This window comes from Erythrolamprus reginae, chromosome 3 (assembly GCF_031021105.1).
Source record: "Erythrolamprus reginae isolate rEryReg1 chromosome 3, rEryReg1.hap1, whole genome shotgun sequence".
Classification (NCBI taxonomy): domain Eukaryota; kingdom Metazoa; phylum Chordata; class Lepidosauria; order Squamata; family Dipsadidae; genus Erythrolamprus; species Erythrolamprus reginae.
The window spans coordinates 58196139-58212093 of NC_091952.1; the positions used below are offsets into that span (position 1 = coordinate 58196139).

The 15955-nt window shown below is 39.1% G+C and overlaps 1 protein-coding gene across 1 annotated transcript in view; it reads right to left on the minus strand.

The window, feature by feature from the left end:
* Window positions 1-3923: 3923 nt before the first annotated feature.
* The window catches only part of DSTYK (dual serine/threonine and tyrosine protein kinase), a 44147-nt gene continuing 32115 nt past the window's right edge, over window positions 3924-15955 (minus strand). The window contains exons 8-13 of the mRNA XM_070745498.1: window positions 14977-15133; window positions 13449-13581; window positions 12369-12482; window positions 10698-10812; window positions 9274-9408; window positions 3924-7632 (exon numbers count right to left, since the gene is read on the minus strand). Of these exons, the coding sequence (XP_070601599.1) occupies window positions 7454-7632; window positions 9274-9408; window positions 10698-10812; window positions 12369-12482; window positions 13449-13581; window positions 14977-15133 (833 nt within the window). The 3' untranslated portion in view covers window positions 3924-7453. The remainder of the gene's footprint in view (window positions 7633-9273; window positions 9409-10697; window positions 10813-12368; window positions 12483-13448; window positions 13582-14976; window positions 15134-15955) is intronic.

Consider the following 15955-nt stretch of genomic DNA (forward strand, 5'->3'; position numbering starts at 1 on the left):
GAAAGCAGCCCACCTGCCCATTGGTGGCAAAAGGCAGGACCAGGAATGAGAGGGGGGGGGGTAAGAGAAAACAGCCCAACTGCCTACCAGTGGCAAAAGGCAGGATCAGGAATGGGAGGAAGGAAAGAAACCCACTTGCCTGTTGGTGGCAAAAGGCAGGATCAGGATTCAAAAAATGTTGTTCTTTGAGGCACCATTTCAAGGTTGAAGGTTACAGAGTATCAAACAGGCATAACAGTTTTAATAGAAAACAAGCACCTTGAATTGCATTGGGAAAGAAACTGGGAGCTAGTGCAGCTGGTGCAACAGGTAGTTAGGTTTAGATGAATAGGTCAGTGATGGTGAACCTTTTTCGGCTCAGGTGCCAAAAGGGTTTGCACCCAGGGGATAGCATGCACACACGTCCCCATATCCATAATGCATTGCCCTGCACATGTGCACAAGCCTCCTGCACTCCTCCCTGCCAATGTGCTCAGCCCTCACTGAAGCCTCCCGACTTCCAGTAGGCCCATTGGGCTGTTTTTTTGCTTTCCCCAGGGTTCAGGAAAGCCCCCTGAAGCCTGGGGATGGTGAAAAATGACTGAGCGGGCCAATTGGAAGTTCAGAAATGAAAGGAAGGGGAACTGCCCTATTACTTACTTTCAGATAGTTGCAACCAGGCCTGGCACACCTCAGCCCATTTCTTCTGCAGCTGAGAAGGCTTTCCTGAAGGCCTCCGTAGCGGATAACAGAACTCCAGATTGATCTGTTATCGGCTGCAGAGGCCTTCAGAAAAGCCTTCCTGGCTGCAGAAGAAATGGCCCTGTTTTCAACATGGGGAGAGCAAAAACAGCTGTAAAGAAGACCAAAAATCAGCTGGCCAGCCCCACGCTGGAGTTGACATAGGGCAACGCCTTGCATACCCTCAAATATGGCTCTGTGTGCCACCTGTGCCACAGGTTTGCCATCACTGGAATAGATGAACCTAGGAATGCTCAAAACTGCTGCTGCTGCAGCATTCAAGATTTGTTAGAGTTTCTGGATTGCCTTCTAGGGCTGTTCCATGTAGAGTAGACCATGTTGCAATAATCCAAATGGGAAGCCACCAAGGCAATCAGTGACCATGAACAAGTTCCAGTAGGCAAAGATGCAACTGGAACACAAGAATTTTCTTAGCAATGGTTGTCATCTGTTCATTGGTTACGGTTTGTGATGTAGAAGGATCTCCAGATTGCATACCCTGTCTGTCCAAAGAAGTGTCACCCTGTCTAGAATCAAAAGTGGCATGTCACCAGACTCTGGGACCAGAAACCCTAAGCCACTGTATTTTGCCAGAGTTGAGTCCAAATAAGCTCCTTCCTATCCAGACCGTCATAGCCTCCAGACACACAGTCAACACCTCAATAAGTGTTGCCTAACCAGGGGTGAGATTTAAGTATCATCATACTGATGATATCCTACCCCCTGCTGGCAAAGACCTCCTTCAAGGTTTCAAAGAGATATTAAAAAGGAAAAGAGGCAGCTCAAGACAGAGGTGTCACATTGCAGGGACCTAGGGTTTGAACTGGTCTTCCCTGCAACTCCAAAAAACTGGCCACGAAGAAAGGCCAGTTTTTTGGAGTTGCAAAATGGTACCTCCCAATCCCAGCCCCTAAAGCCTGATCAGCCTGAGCAGATGACAACCAAGGTTACCATAGGCCAGTGATGGCGAACCTATGGCATGGATGTCACAGGTGGCACGTGGAGCCATATCTGCTGGCATGTGAGCCGTTGCCCTAGCTCAGTTCCAATGTGTATGTTGGCAGCTGATTTTTGGCCTCGCACAGAGGCTCTGGGAGGGCATATTTGGCTTCCAGAGAGTCTCTGGAGGGATGGGGGAGGGTGTTTTTACCCTCCCCCGCTCCAGGGAAGCCTTTAGAGTCCAAGGGCGAAACACAAGCCTATTGGGCCCACCAGAAGTTGGGAAACAGGCCATTTCCAGCCTCTGAAGGGCCTCCGGGAGGTGGGGGAAGTTGTTTTCACCCTCCCCAGGCATTGAATTATGGGTGTGGGCACTCATGCATGTGCGATAGTGCGCACACATGCTCTTTTGGCACCAGAGGGAAAAAAGGTTCGGCCTGTCTGCCATAGGCAGTGATATTGACTACCTTTGAGAGATCCAAGGGGAGGTGAGCATGATGGTTGTACCCACGTTTTCCAGTACTGGACTCTGGCTTGAATCAGACTGAAAAGGATCCAGTTAATCTGCTTCATCCAGAACTCTCTCCATCTGAGCACCAATGTCATCTTCACTTTCCCAAAAAAGGAAGGATGGAGATGGGATGAAAACAATCTGAAAGTTTATCCAATGGCATCTTAAGAAGTGTTCACGCCACCTCGTCTTTCAGAGTAGGCAGAACCATTTCCTCCTGCAAATAGGCAGTAACCACTTCTTGGACCCATCCATAAACCACCTCCCAGGAAGCCTCAACACTTTTAAGTGTGGATCCGGAAAACAGTTGGCCAAACTATAGCCACAAGGAGCTTGTCCACTGTCATGCAACCAAGCAATCCAAACTCTTTCCAAATAACGGGACTTAAACATGTCTCGGTCACGTCCAAAGAATTTGCTCAGCTGGACTCCAACTCTGAGCAAAGTTGATCTACTTTGTCTAGTAGATGCTGAAAATATTCCTCACAGCTGCCTGTAGAGGTCTCAGGAGGGATCTTGGTCTCCTATCTGAAGGTACAATGAGGATGAAGAAATAAGTGCACTTTAACCCCTCTCCCACAGCCACAATGTAAGTCTTAAGTTGACTTCACTTCCTGGAAAATATCATTTACGGGACCATCTCTTACCACATACCTCCCAGAGACCTATAAGAGCACACAGAGTTGGCCTCCTCCAGGTCCCATCGACTAAGCCAGCGTTTCCCAACCGGTGTGTCCCGGCACACTAGTGTGCCGCGAGACATGGTCAGGTGTGCCGCGAAGCTCCTAGGGAAGCTCTAGCTGGGCGGGGCGCTGCTGGTGCCGGTGCCTCCGACCTGAATCTCCCACTCGCAGCTGTCCCCCGGCTACTGCCCGATGCCACTGTTTCCGGCGCTCTTCTGCTGGGCCGCAAAGAAGGAAGGCGGGGAAAAGGAGAGCTTCAAAGAAGAGAGGGATGGAGAGAGAGAAAGAAGGGAAGGAAGAGAGAGAAAGAGGGAGAAATAGAGCGAAAGGGAGGAAGAGATTTTTTTTGTCCAAACCTTCCCCCCCCCCCAAATGTTCCCCAGGATTTTGAAAATATGAATAATGTGCCGCGGCTCAAAAAAGGTTGGGAAACACTGGGCTAAGCAATGCAGATTGACAGGGCTGTGGGGGAGGGCCTTCTCTGTTGCCACCCCAGCCCTATGGAATCAACTCGCCCCCCAATGTCCATACTGCTCCCACCCTGTTGGCTTTTCATAAGGCAACGAAGACATGGCTTTGCTGGCAGACCTGGGGGCCGTGACTTAACAACTATCATGGCCAAATTGTATGAAAGTTATATATGCATGTCTGATTGGTTAGGTTATTAGGGCTTTTAAATAGTGTTTTACAGTTTAGATTTATATTTAACTTCTTTTTATTGTTTTGTAATTTATACTGTTGTAAGCTGCCCTGAGTCCTTTGGGATTGGGCAGCATAGAAGTCAAATAAACAAACAAAATAAATAAATAAATAAATGAAACTTACAATAAAATGGAAAGAATATAAAGTTGGATTGATTGATTGAGGATAGCTACTTTATTACAGTTATAAACACAGAAACAAGATATATCAATACCAACAGTCAAGTGGAAAATGCAACAAAGCTTAAGTAAATAAAATGTCAATTTAGTTATTAATGTTACTGCAATTTGTCTCTCTCCTCACCACAGCTGGTGATGTTACGGATAAAACTATAACAATTATTGAAAGAATAAACCATACCAATGACATAAAATGTTAATGAAATCTTTTATTACGTAACAGCACTTCATTGCATCCTATCACCTATTAAAACACAGCTTCATTATGGAATTAAAATGAAGACTTAACCCATTCTCATGATGTTTTAAAATACATGTTATGTAGGGAGGCAGCAGTGGAAAAGTAATTAGTATTACACAATACAAGGAAAATACTTGTCCTTAAATCTTGAATTTCCATGTTATTGCACTTTTCCTATATAATTGTTAAGTTTGTTACCTTGCCTTTAACACTATAATACATCCATTTCTTTAAAAAAATAAAAAGTAGTACAAAATCTACAGGCATTACAGTGGAATTATACAACTCGCTCATGTATCAATTGCTCCTGATCAATTTAACAGACCTAAATGGAAATGTTAAAGAAATGCAGTGCTGTTTAAGCCCCTCAGGGAGTTCCATATGCAAATATGCTCTTATTCTCTCCCTAGAGAAAAATAAACCAATAATAATATTTTTAAAGGGATAACTTCTGAATAAGATAATGGATATAGACAAAGCATTATATAAACCTCTAAAAATGAAAGGAGCTCAGCACAAAAATACATTAAATATAGAAGCAGTGCAGATGTTCCTCTCATTAAGTCTATCACTCTGGAAATAATAATAATAAAATTATGATTCAAGTATGACTTTCCAAATCCTTGTAACAGGAGGGGAAGAAATAGAAAAAAGAACTAAGAAAAAGGAAGTGCTTATAAAAACTGTTACATGGTAAAGCCTGTTTTTTAATTAGAAATGCTAGAATGGTGTGCATTGCACAATCAAGCCATAAGCAATACAAGTTTGAAGTGATACAAAAAAAATGTCAGTTGCCACAATCCACTTAAATAGCAATGTGACTAACAGGAACAATGCACCAGCAAGCTAAGGCTAGGACTTCAGCAGCACTACAACAATGCAGTCTTACCCTGAATTCAAGCCTTGCTTTATAAGCTAATATGTAACTTATGTAATTCCTATGTAGTGTTTGTCCAAAACGTATATGGCCAGTTCCCAAATCAAAATGGTCTATCTAAGCAATGGAACAACTTCAGATAGTTTCACCTATGAAGCATCAATTACTAGCACCAATGTAAATAATTTGATCCTGCCAGCTGCAATTTCTGCAGTTTTAACTGTTTTGTAAACTAGCTGCATTTACTTTGATCTGCATACCTAGGAAACTATTCTTCTGCAGCACCTGCTTTTGCCATTCAGTTGGTAGTAAAATGTAAACCTTGCCTAGTACAGTTCAATAAATATCATTCTAAGTAGAGAATAACTGGATAATTGAATAATGAAATTAACCAAGTTTTATTGGAAACAGGAAGAGCAGTTATATAACTATAAGATTTGAGAGAGGTCTGATCAAATCTCTTTGACTCTTGGTTTGACAGCTGGTATATCCTTCACAATATGATGGATAATACCACATTTTGCTCCTACCGTATACCTTCACCATTGAAAATATTTAGTGTTTACAATATATGCTGCATTTCTCATGCTACAGTAGTAGTAATAACACTAGGAAAACTCACAAACTTTCTAATAAGAAATGGAATGTATCTTTTAAATTCAGACCTAATGTATTTTACTAGTAGCATCTTTAGGAACAAAAAATATCCATCTGGTTTTTGCTGATGTAACATCTGTTTATGGGGGCTAATAGCAGCACAAATAAAAATAAATTTCCAGCAGAAAAGTGCATGCATGTTTTATACTGAGAAGTGAGACAGCCAATTTTGTATCAATGGGGAAGACAGTCCCAAAAGAGCATGGTTTGACAGCTATTATTTTTAAAGGCACAAGATAAACAGTGAAAAAGTAGCTGATTGGTAAAACACAATGTGTTCAAAAGAGCTTCATTTAATATTACATAAACTATTTTTATACTTCCAAAAATACTGACCAAGACGCTCCTAAATCTAAACAAGATAACTAACCACCATAGCACAAACAAATGATATAAAAGTAATACTGTCAAGTGACTGGAATGATCATCCAAAAATACATCTGTGGCAATATTAGAACTTCTTATTCAAGAAAAGGTGCTTTCGTGTAAAGTTCACAGCTATGGCTGCCTATTTTGGTAAATTTGCCAAATGCTACAATTTTTGGACAGAAGTGCCAAAACAACTTTAGACTGCAACAGAACAATAAATGCAACTAAGTAAGCAGCAGTCATTTTAAAAGCACGGTATCTGATTTTATTGCACACACACACAAAGGTTTATTTTGGTACTGAGTAACCGTGGGGCTATTTTTGTTTTTAGTGTAGAGTAGGGTTAAGAGACCCCGATTCTACTTTGTACAAAAGAAGGTGCCTCCCAGAAAAAATGATGATTTTAGGTTTGCACAGCACACAGGTTGTCCTGTGTCACTGGGACCGGCATACAGATGAAGGAAAATGGTATTTCTCATTCTCCAAAACAGCTGAATGAACACTGGTAGTTGGTCCCATTCTAAATCTGTGCCAGACACACTGCATTTCAGACTACACATTCTTAAAATATTGTGCTATGGTGCTATGAAACTAAATTGTGTATAAACAAATGAAAAGGAATGTTCATGTTGGAGTATGTAAATTATATGGGAAATATTAAATGATAAAGCCCAAAGAAGAAAATGATGGTCAGACACATCCATAGAAAAATGATAGGTTTCTCTTAAATAGCCTTCAAAGGAATGATTTAAAAATACAAAGCTGACAAAATCTTTTAAAATAGCCAGTTGACATTAAGAGTTTAAAACAGTCATTGCCTTTCTTTAGATTCAAAGGGGAAAAAGAAAAGCAAAATCTGCCATGATTAAAAACATTTGGTTGTCCATTGGGTACAAACAATAGTTGTTACTTGTCTTTTTATTTCAATATATCAACAACCTTTGGGTGAAATACTGTCTTAAAGTTTGTAAAGTAATGGTAATAATAAAATCAGGCTATTGTCACCTATTTGTCAATTTCCCCAAAAGCAATTTGGTTCATAAATGACAGTAAGCTTTATACTTTGGGATATTCTTGCAGTGACACTTTCCCATTATGAGCTTTGATCCCACTGTGCAAACAATAACAGCTATTATCAAAAGTCCAAATTAGTTCACAGCTCTCTGCACTGCAAAAATTAGAAGATTGCCCATCTTATTTCTTCCAATCATCCACATTCATGAGTGTGACATGCATCTAGTTATCAGGAACTGTAGCTTAAAATGCAGTTGTTGACTGCCTAACTTTCCAACTTAGTGCTTTCTGCCTTGACCTGAATGGATAAGTAAAACCCCTTGCAGACTGGGACTGACGTTTCCCCTATCCTAATTTATTTTTAAGAAAGGAAGCACTGTCAAGCTACATTAGTAGTGTGTATTGCAAAACAGAAGTCTCCGGCTACTATATAAAGGTGGGATTTCAATCATGTCACCTGAACCCTCAATTTTTGGCTGGTTTGTTCAAGACAGTCACTGAGTTGTCAGTGGCAAAGTGGGGACCCAGGTTCTTACATAACCGAACAAATTCAGAATGTCTTCAAGTTGAATCATCAAGTCCTTTGTTTAACTGCAATTTGCAAAGTCTATCCATTATTCCCTGCAACATTGGTTCGACTATGCCCAAGAGTGGGCGCTGAGAAGAGTCTCCATCCCAACAGGCTTCCATCAACTGCCAACATTCTTCATCAAAAATGGGAAGACGTTCAGGGCGGACACCTAAAAAGAGAATAAAGGATGTGGTAATGTAATGAAGGTGCAAAGTTAATCCTTTGATGTATATCAACTTTCATTACAACAGTAAAAAATTGCAGCAGTTTTGTTCTGTTATTACTGGAAATAAATTTCATCCAAATTTTTATAATAAAAGGCTTTGAGATAACACATTGTTTAGGATTTGTGGAAATCTGGATGGGAAATAAAAGACTGGGGTTCAACGCTGAGTGGCTGTGGATTTGACAGCTATTGTATTCTAGAGAGCTTCCACTGTTAATATTGTACTTCCCCAGCAAATGAGTGGAGAATGTACAAGTCCTTGACTCTTGTGGCTCCTGCTCAGAGAGCAAATGGCAACCATTGTTAGTAAGGCCTTTGTGCAAATTCATCTTATGTACCAGCTCTGCTTATTTCCAGATTAGGAAGCCTTTCTCTCAGCCACTAATGTCTCAGTCACATCTCATCTGGCCTGTGACAATGTGCTCTACATGGGGCTGCCTTTGAAGACCTCTAGGAAGCTTAAATTAACCAAAATTGCAGCAATACAAGTTGTTCAAGATACAGCTTACAGTAATTGGCCTGTGTAACACTGCACCTTTGACTTGCATTTCTGGGTACAATCCAGATTGCTGCTGGTGATCTCTAAAGCCCAACATGGCACAATATTTGACTGCCTAGCTATATCTCTGTCTTCAGAAACATGACACAGCTGTTGAACATGCAAGAGAATCAAATCTTTCTGACCATTGTATAGATACACAGGATAGTATTTAGGAATGGCAATCGAAACCCTATCTAATGTCAGTTCAAGCAACCAGATCCAAATGTGTACGGTTCAAGCTATTTTATTGTATTCTGCCTAAGAAAAAGGAATCTCTCCAGACTGCTGGTTTCCTTGGGAACAAATAAATGATGTTCCTTGGAGCTGGGGAGGGGGAGGGAGAGGGAGAGGGAGGGGGAGGTTAGTCTTGGATCTTAACTCAAGGTTAATTTCCTGCTTGATTCCTCCTGCCTACCTGATTGGCATTTTCCAACACTTCAGAATGCTTCAGATTCAACGTTCCCGAGGAATTGGATGCCAGTAAGATACAATGAGGTTTGAATAACATTTCCCTCATTTTCTAAAGAGAAATGTATGTGGCTTGTCTGAATCATTCCCAGATTTAGGGTCCTGATGGAAGGTTGAAAGACCAACAGGGAGCAGTACCAAGAAATTCAAGATCATTCTATTACTCCAGCACTTTAAAAAATTGTAGTTGGTACAAATTTCTAGAAGAATGATAAAATATAGGAACAAACAAATGGTTTGTTCCTATAAACATCAAGACACTAAACTGAAGTATACAATATTATACGACATATTGAAAGTCGCCATCACATTGAGTGCTATGGAGCCTTCTTTGTGTTTGTTAAAATAGGCTTCCATTAAGATTATTTTAGCATAAGTTGATTTAAGGAAAGAGATACAATACTTAAAAATTGCTTTACCACTAATCTTTTTTTGGTTTGGACTTCATTCATATTCTGAAACATTATGAGGGCCGAATCTGGCCAGTTGACCTCCCCTTTAGGAAATTCTGTTTATTTCACATTTTCATCATTTCACAATTTCACATAATCTGTTTGTGTTGCCACTATGCTTACCTTTTCGTACATTGTTCCAAAGATGATCCTTGCTTGCACATCTCTCAAAAGCCTCCGGTAATTTCACATGTCCTGAACAGATGTACCAGAATAGGATGCCAAATGCGTACACATCCACAGAGTTATCATATTTCCCTGTGAAATATGAACAAGAAATATTGGTTGAAATCTACTTACATGTATTCATCTTCCACCACCACTAGATACTTTAGTAGGACAAGAGTAGCACAAAGAATGGAGGCTGGCACAAACTGTTGTACCACAAATGTGACAACTTGGGACAGGCGCACATTTAAATATTTTTATATTATTCTCTTGGATCAAATAATCAGCCAATCAGAAATGTTCTTTTTTAGAGTGTGAAGCACTGACTTCACTGATCGTGTCATTTCATGGATTTGTATACTGAGAATCTACATGCCATATTCAAAGATATAAGGATTATAATATTCTGGTTGTAAAGTAGGAAACATTTCCCTCAAAAAAGTTCAGTTGAACCAGAAACCAAATTGGTTTATTACAGTGCTGGAAACAAAGACAAGCCTGAAGAGAGATGGAGCTACTTAGACCATATTTGGAGCTACAGACCATATTTATAGACTTTTGCAAATTACAATTTATACGGGATTGGGTTTGACAATCAGGTATTTCATTAAATATAACCAATCATATGCCCAGTAAAGTGAGGAAGACTGTTAGGGTATAACTATGAGGTAATGGGAGAAGACTACAAAGATGGAGGTGGATGATAGCCTGAAATTACAAAGAGAAGTATTTTGTGAACATAGTTTATTTCTAAGGAATTACTTTGCTTTCCTAGCATTCTGCATTCCTTAGCCTTCCAAATGGTGTCTGACTAAGCAGTGTAGTTTTCCTAAGAAAGTGCTTTTATAATGAGATAGTTGCCTACTTTAATGCAGGTTAGTTGAGTCAGTGTTTCCCTGGGAGAACTGCATTTGGGTTAAGGGCTTTTAACTTGCCCTCCCCTTACATAATACCCACAGTATTCACAAGCAACTAATCGGAACATGATGAAAATTAGATTAACAATACTATTCAAGAATTATATTTTTACATTCTGATACACTGCTAACATTAAACTGTTTCATATTTGTACCAAGGGTTATCCCAATTTCTTTTAATTATTTCATTTGTTTGGTAGTTTTAGAGAGCAAAGGAGAGAATCTCTCTAGTGGCCCCAAATTATGAAATTTTGTTGTTTTTGAAATCAATTCCTTTTTTAAAGTTTTGCAAGACTCAGATCTATGTAACACAAAATTCAACGTGTCTGACTTCTTCTTATCATAAACACATAAACTTTCCCAAAAAACCCAGTACTTTTTCTACTTTTCTTGAACAAAGACTATTTTACTGAGATTTGACTTCATAGCTAAGAATCAATAAGAGTTTCCAGGTAAATTCACCTGTGAAGAGTTCAGGAGCCATATGTATAGGTGTCCCAACAATACTTCCAGACATCATTGCTTCAGGTTTACAAAATCCCAGGTCAGTGATTTTAGCTCTATTGTTTTTATCAAGCTATAAAGAATATAAAACGTAATACTGTATACAATGACTGTACAATACACAATACAATGATTATCAAAAACATCCTGCTATTAAATCTCTTTATCAAGCAGTACTTTCTACAAACAATCCCTATTTTCAAGAGTTTCTTTGCTGAACAAAGTTAATGAAGTCTTGTACTTTGTCCAGTGGCATCAGATACATCAGTGTTTCCCAACCTTGGCAACTTGAAGCTATTTGGACTTCAACTCCCAGAATTCCCGAGCCAGCGAATGCTGGCTGGGGACTTCTGGGAGTTGAAGTCCAGATATCTTTAAGTTGCCAAGGTTGGGAAACACTGAGATACATAATCCCAGAAAGAATTAGCTAGGATATAATTAGCTAGGATATTTTTAAAAAGTAGCCATCCTTGCTTCTGCTTTTATTAACTACATAGTGTCTCATATCTCATTAAGTTCCTCAAAAAAATTTCAACACTATTTTTGTGTTTAAGTTGTAATCTTAACCATTGATTAGACAGAATTTTCTTTTGAATCAAAACAACTATTTCAAATGCATTCAATTTTACTGCTAGTAGAACCAAAAAGATAAATTAATTTAGATATTGGAGACCCATGAATACCAATATTTAAATCTTCACTCAACCATGGAAATTTACTGGGTGACGTTAGCTTAGCCACTGTCTCTGTACTCAATCTACCAAAGAGTGTTGTTTGGGGAGTAGGGATGGGGGAAATGAAGGAATCTTCCTTGGCAGAAATCTAAATCCTTGGGAGAATCTAAATAACGACTAATAAATAGAAGTATCAGATAAATTTGATACAGTTGTTTTTATTTTGCATGAAAGGTTTATGGGCTGTTACTCTTCCTGAGGAAACTGGATATAGTGATAGTTTATTCATTACTTAGTTATACTACATATTGGTTATTGCAACATGTTGTACATAGTTTTGCTTAATGATTATATTACAAATTGTAATTGTAGTTAGCCAATGCAAAATACAGATATCACAAATCTGAAAAGGTTACCAACTGTTTATTAGTCCAAAAGTATTGGTATTAACCTTTTAAAAATTTAGGTGCTCTCTCTCTCTCTCTCTCTCTCTCTCACACACACACACACACACACACACACACACACATATGCACACACACAGAGAGAGTTCTATCTCCAGTTATGACCCTGTCTAGGAATTAAGATCTACAGGAAAGGTCTACCATCACAGGGCTCTTTTATCTGAAAAGAGTAGAGGGTGCAGTATTCCTGTTATGGAATGCATTTCCTTATAAATTATATTTATCTCTCACTCTCTCAGCTTTTATAAAATCTAGAAACAGTGTTAGGAAATTACCTTTCTTGTTTTTTAATTTTCTATATATAGAAAACCTACTTTTTTGGCTTCAGCAGGACAAGATGACCTTCCTTGTTTTACAATCACAATAATTTCTACTTGTGTATTTGTAAAAAGCAGAGGCATCTTTTTAGAGAATGATTTAAATAAAGCTCTTGATGTTTAATTTCACTTAAGCAAAGGATATAAAATTACAGCCACAAAGTCATTCCTTACCAGTACATTTTTAAGTTTGATGTCTCTATGAACAAGCCCCTGGCTATGAAGAAAACGGATCCCTTCAACTACATCCAGTGCAATCTGTAATCTTGTCTCCAGTGTCAAACCAGCCTAAGTGAAAAGAAAACACTCTTTAATCAATCTTTTAATCTAATTAGTAATTCCAACTATTAAGAGTTATTCTTTTATATGTGAAGAGGTTTTCGTAGGAAAAAGTTTCTTAGGAGAAATGGTTCCTCTCCGAAGATTAGTTGAAAAGGTCATGGCATAGTTCTGCTTATTCAATTCTATTTCATTCTGCAAGGCTGAATATGAGAATGCTAACTGGAATACACAGACACACTCACGGAAATCTATATTTGTAATAAAAGGAGGAAGGAAAAAGCTTCAAAGGAAGCCCAATAAGAACTCAGCATTTTCAATGCTGTCTGAAGCAACTGAAAATTGAGCATCGCAACTGAATAAGATCGAGTTAATTGTGCTTTTGGAATCCCTGAGACAATAATGTGGGGAAAATTATGGTCTCCCCCTTGCAGTAGCAGAAGGAAGGGGGAGGGAGAGGGGGGGAGGGAGAGGGGGGGAGGGAGGGGAGAAAGGAAAGGAACAGAGAGAGAGAGAGGAAAGAAAGAAAGAGAGAGAGAGAAAGAATGAGGAAGGAAGGAAGGAAGGAAGGAAGGAAGGAAGGAAGGAAGGAAGGAAGGAAGGAAGGAAGGAAGGAAGGAAGGAAGGCATTTTTCTCTCTGTACCATTTCTCAATATAATAATAAAATCTATTTAGCAAAATGTGGTGGGGGAAATATAGGAGCTAGCAAATAAAAATACTACTTTTTCACTCCTCACATGAAACCTAAAAGCATTATTAATTGCCCACCTTATTGGCTGTACATAAGCAGGAAACATGGAAATTCTAACCTAATGTGATCTAATCTAAATTAAGCCAAATCATACCATCAGAATCACACTTTTGAGTGGGAAGTGGAAAGGGTTACAAAGAGCTGCAACACAGGGTCACTAGTTGCATATGCATTTCATTTTCTTTAAAACAGTTTTTCCTGTTTTAAAACAGTTTCTCCTTACCTTTAATCCCGTATAGAGGTCTCTGTGTAACTGTTCCATTATCAGTAAAACGGCAATGCTGGAACCTCCTCCATAACTGTAATCTATCACGGATCCATGAAGGTCTACCAACCGCTCATGTTTTGGCAGTGACCTAGACGGTGTGTCAAAAGTGAGACCCAAGTGATCATTCTGCCTATTCAATTTCTTAGGAAAAGACAATTAGTATCAAAAGAAGCAAAAACAGTTTCTCTAACCTAGAACATTTCAACACTGATTTTCTTTTACCTATAGTTCCAGAAGTAGTTTTTAATCAGTATTAAGATGAAAAGATTACAGATAAATATTCCAACTATGAAAATATCCAAATTACAGCAAATCTGCTAAAAGATGTGGTGCCTCTTTTTGCCAAATTCTATTGAGGCTCGAGATGAGACCATAATGGGACTTGTTCATTACAGACATTAAATGAAATGGACTTACCTAATGACCCTCACTCACTACTCTTCTTGATCTGTCCATTAAATAAACAACTGGGTCATCATATGGAGCATAGGGTTGTGAGGGGCAGTAATGGTTTGCAGCCAGTACAGGTGGGATCCGCAATCCATTAGCGGAAATGGAGGTGCACACACATCTCTACGCGGAAGCAAAAATATTGGCAAAAATTGCCAAAATCTCTCTCATGCGCATGTCCTCACATAAGATTTGGCTTCCAGCGCATGTGCAGAAGCCAAATCTTGTGCGAGGATGTTCACGCATGCCCACTGGACATATGCACACATTGGTTTCGAGGAGCGTTCCGGTAGTGCCAAAAGGAAGGAACCCCTGCCTGGAGACGGAGGCTTTTGCAGGCCTAGTGCAGGCCAAGGTCCACCTACCCCAGGCCTCCCAAAGTCTCCCCCATCCGCAGGCACCTCATGATTCACTTCCCACTCACTGGGTCTCCAAAAGCCTTTTCTCATTCCCTCTGGGACCCCATAGACGTTAGACCTAATTCCAGGACAAACACTCTCCTCATCACTTACCTTTTGAAGAGCTCCAAAGCCTTTCAGAGACTGGGACAGATTGCTTCATTGTGCAGCTCTGTGGCATGATTCTGGAAGCAGTGACAATATTTACACCTACCAAAGTATAATTCGGCTACTGGAAATATGGTGGCCACCTCCTGAGTCATACAACGGAGGGACAAAATGGCCTTCACTAATATGTTCTGCTTACTGGAAATCTCTGGGGCATTTTGGTATCACTGGCACTTCCAGAATCATGCTATGCGGCCAATGGATAAACTGCTCTGTTTTGCTGTCTTAAAGTCTGTACAGCTGGGATGAGGAGGAGAGAGGCAGGGGGTTGCTGGAGTGTACCTGCGATCAATGGTAAGGGTGAATTAGTTCAGGGCACTGCAGTGGTCATAACTTCGCAACTAGGCTGTATGTAGGGGGTTTGTCATAACTTCAAATAGCCATTAAGTCACCTTTCGTATCTCACAGAATTACCTACGGTTCGGCAGGCTTCCTATTCATTAACAACAAAATGTAATTGTACCCACCTCATATAATGAAATTCCAGTGCAAGATCATTCCAATGTTTTTCATCTGGTGGAACAACAGATTTGAGTGCACATGGGAAGTGTCCTCCCCAAGCATTACATAGGTACACCACTCCATATTGCCCTCGGCCCAATTCACGGCCTAGTTTTGGTTTTCCTGAAACAAATATTAACTCTATCAGACTAAAGTATTTTCCATGGTCCTTTCTAATAGTATGTATTATTATTATTATTTTTCAAGTTTGATTAACTCTATTAACTTTAATGCTATGACTATGCTACTAATTGCATAAATTCAATAATACAATGAACTTCTTTGTATAATGTATAATACCATACTGAATCATATTTAGTCAAATATTGTATTGATATAACGTAAAAGATATCTGCTTCTTTGCAGCTGCAATAGTATTGACTTTGAATTTTAAATGTAGCTCCTGTTTTATCAAATCAGACTGTATTTTAAGATTTATTACATTTTCAGTAGCTGCTTTGAAACTTAGTCAAACTATATCAAGCTACAAGTACAATATTTCAGCTCTTTTTCTACTTTGCTTTCACTATTATTTTCAGGTCTTAAGGCAGTAAAGTATTAGTATTAAGTCTAGAGTTATCCATTTACAAACTAAAGGGATCTTTTGGTTGCACAGTGCAGCCTACTAAAGGAAGAGGGATTAAATTTCTGATTTCTGCCAGTACCCTTCCAGAATTTATTTTCAGATGAAACAGTAGACTGCAGAAAAAAGCACAATCTCCCCAATCCTTAGAAAGAAACCTAAGAGTTTCATTAATAAACACACTATATTCAAGACTAAGCATTTTATTTGCTGCTCCTTCTACCTATATCTCTTAATGCAAATTATATGAAGTTTGTATTAAAAAGTAAATTCCTAATTTTAATTTTAAATCGATCAATTTTAACTTATAGCTAAACATGTAAAACATTTAAAACCTTATTTTCTAGTCACTTAATTTGGGG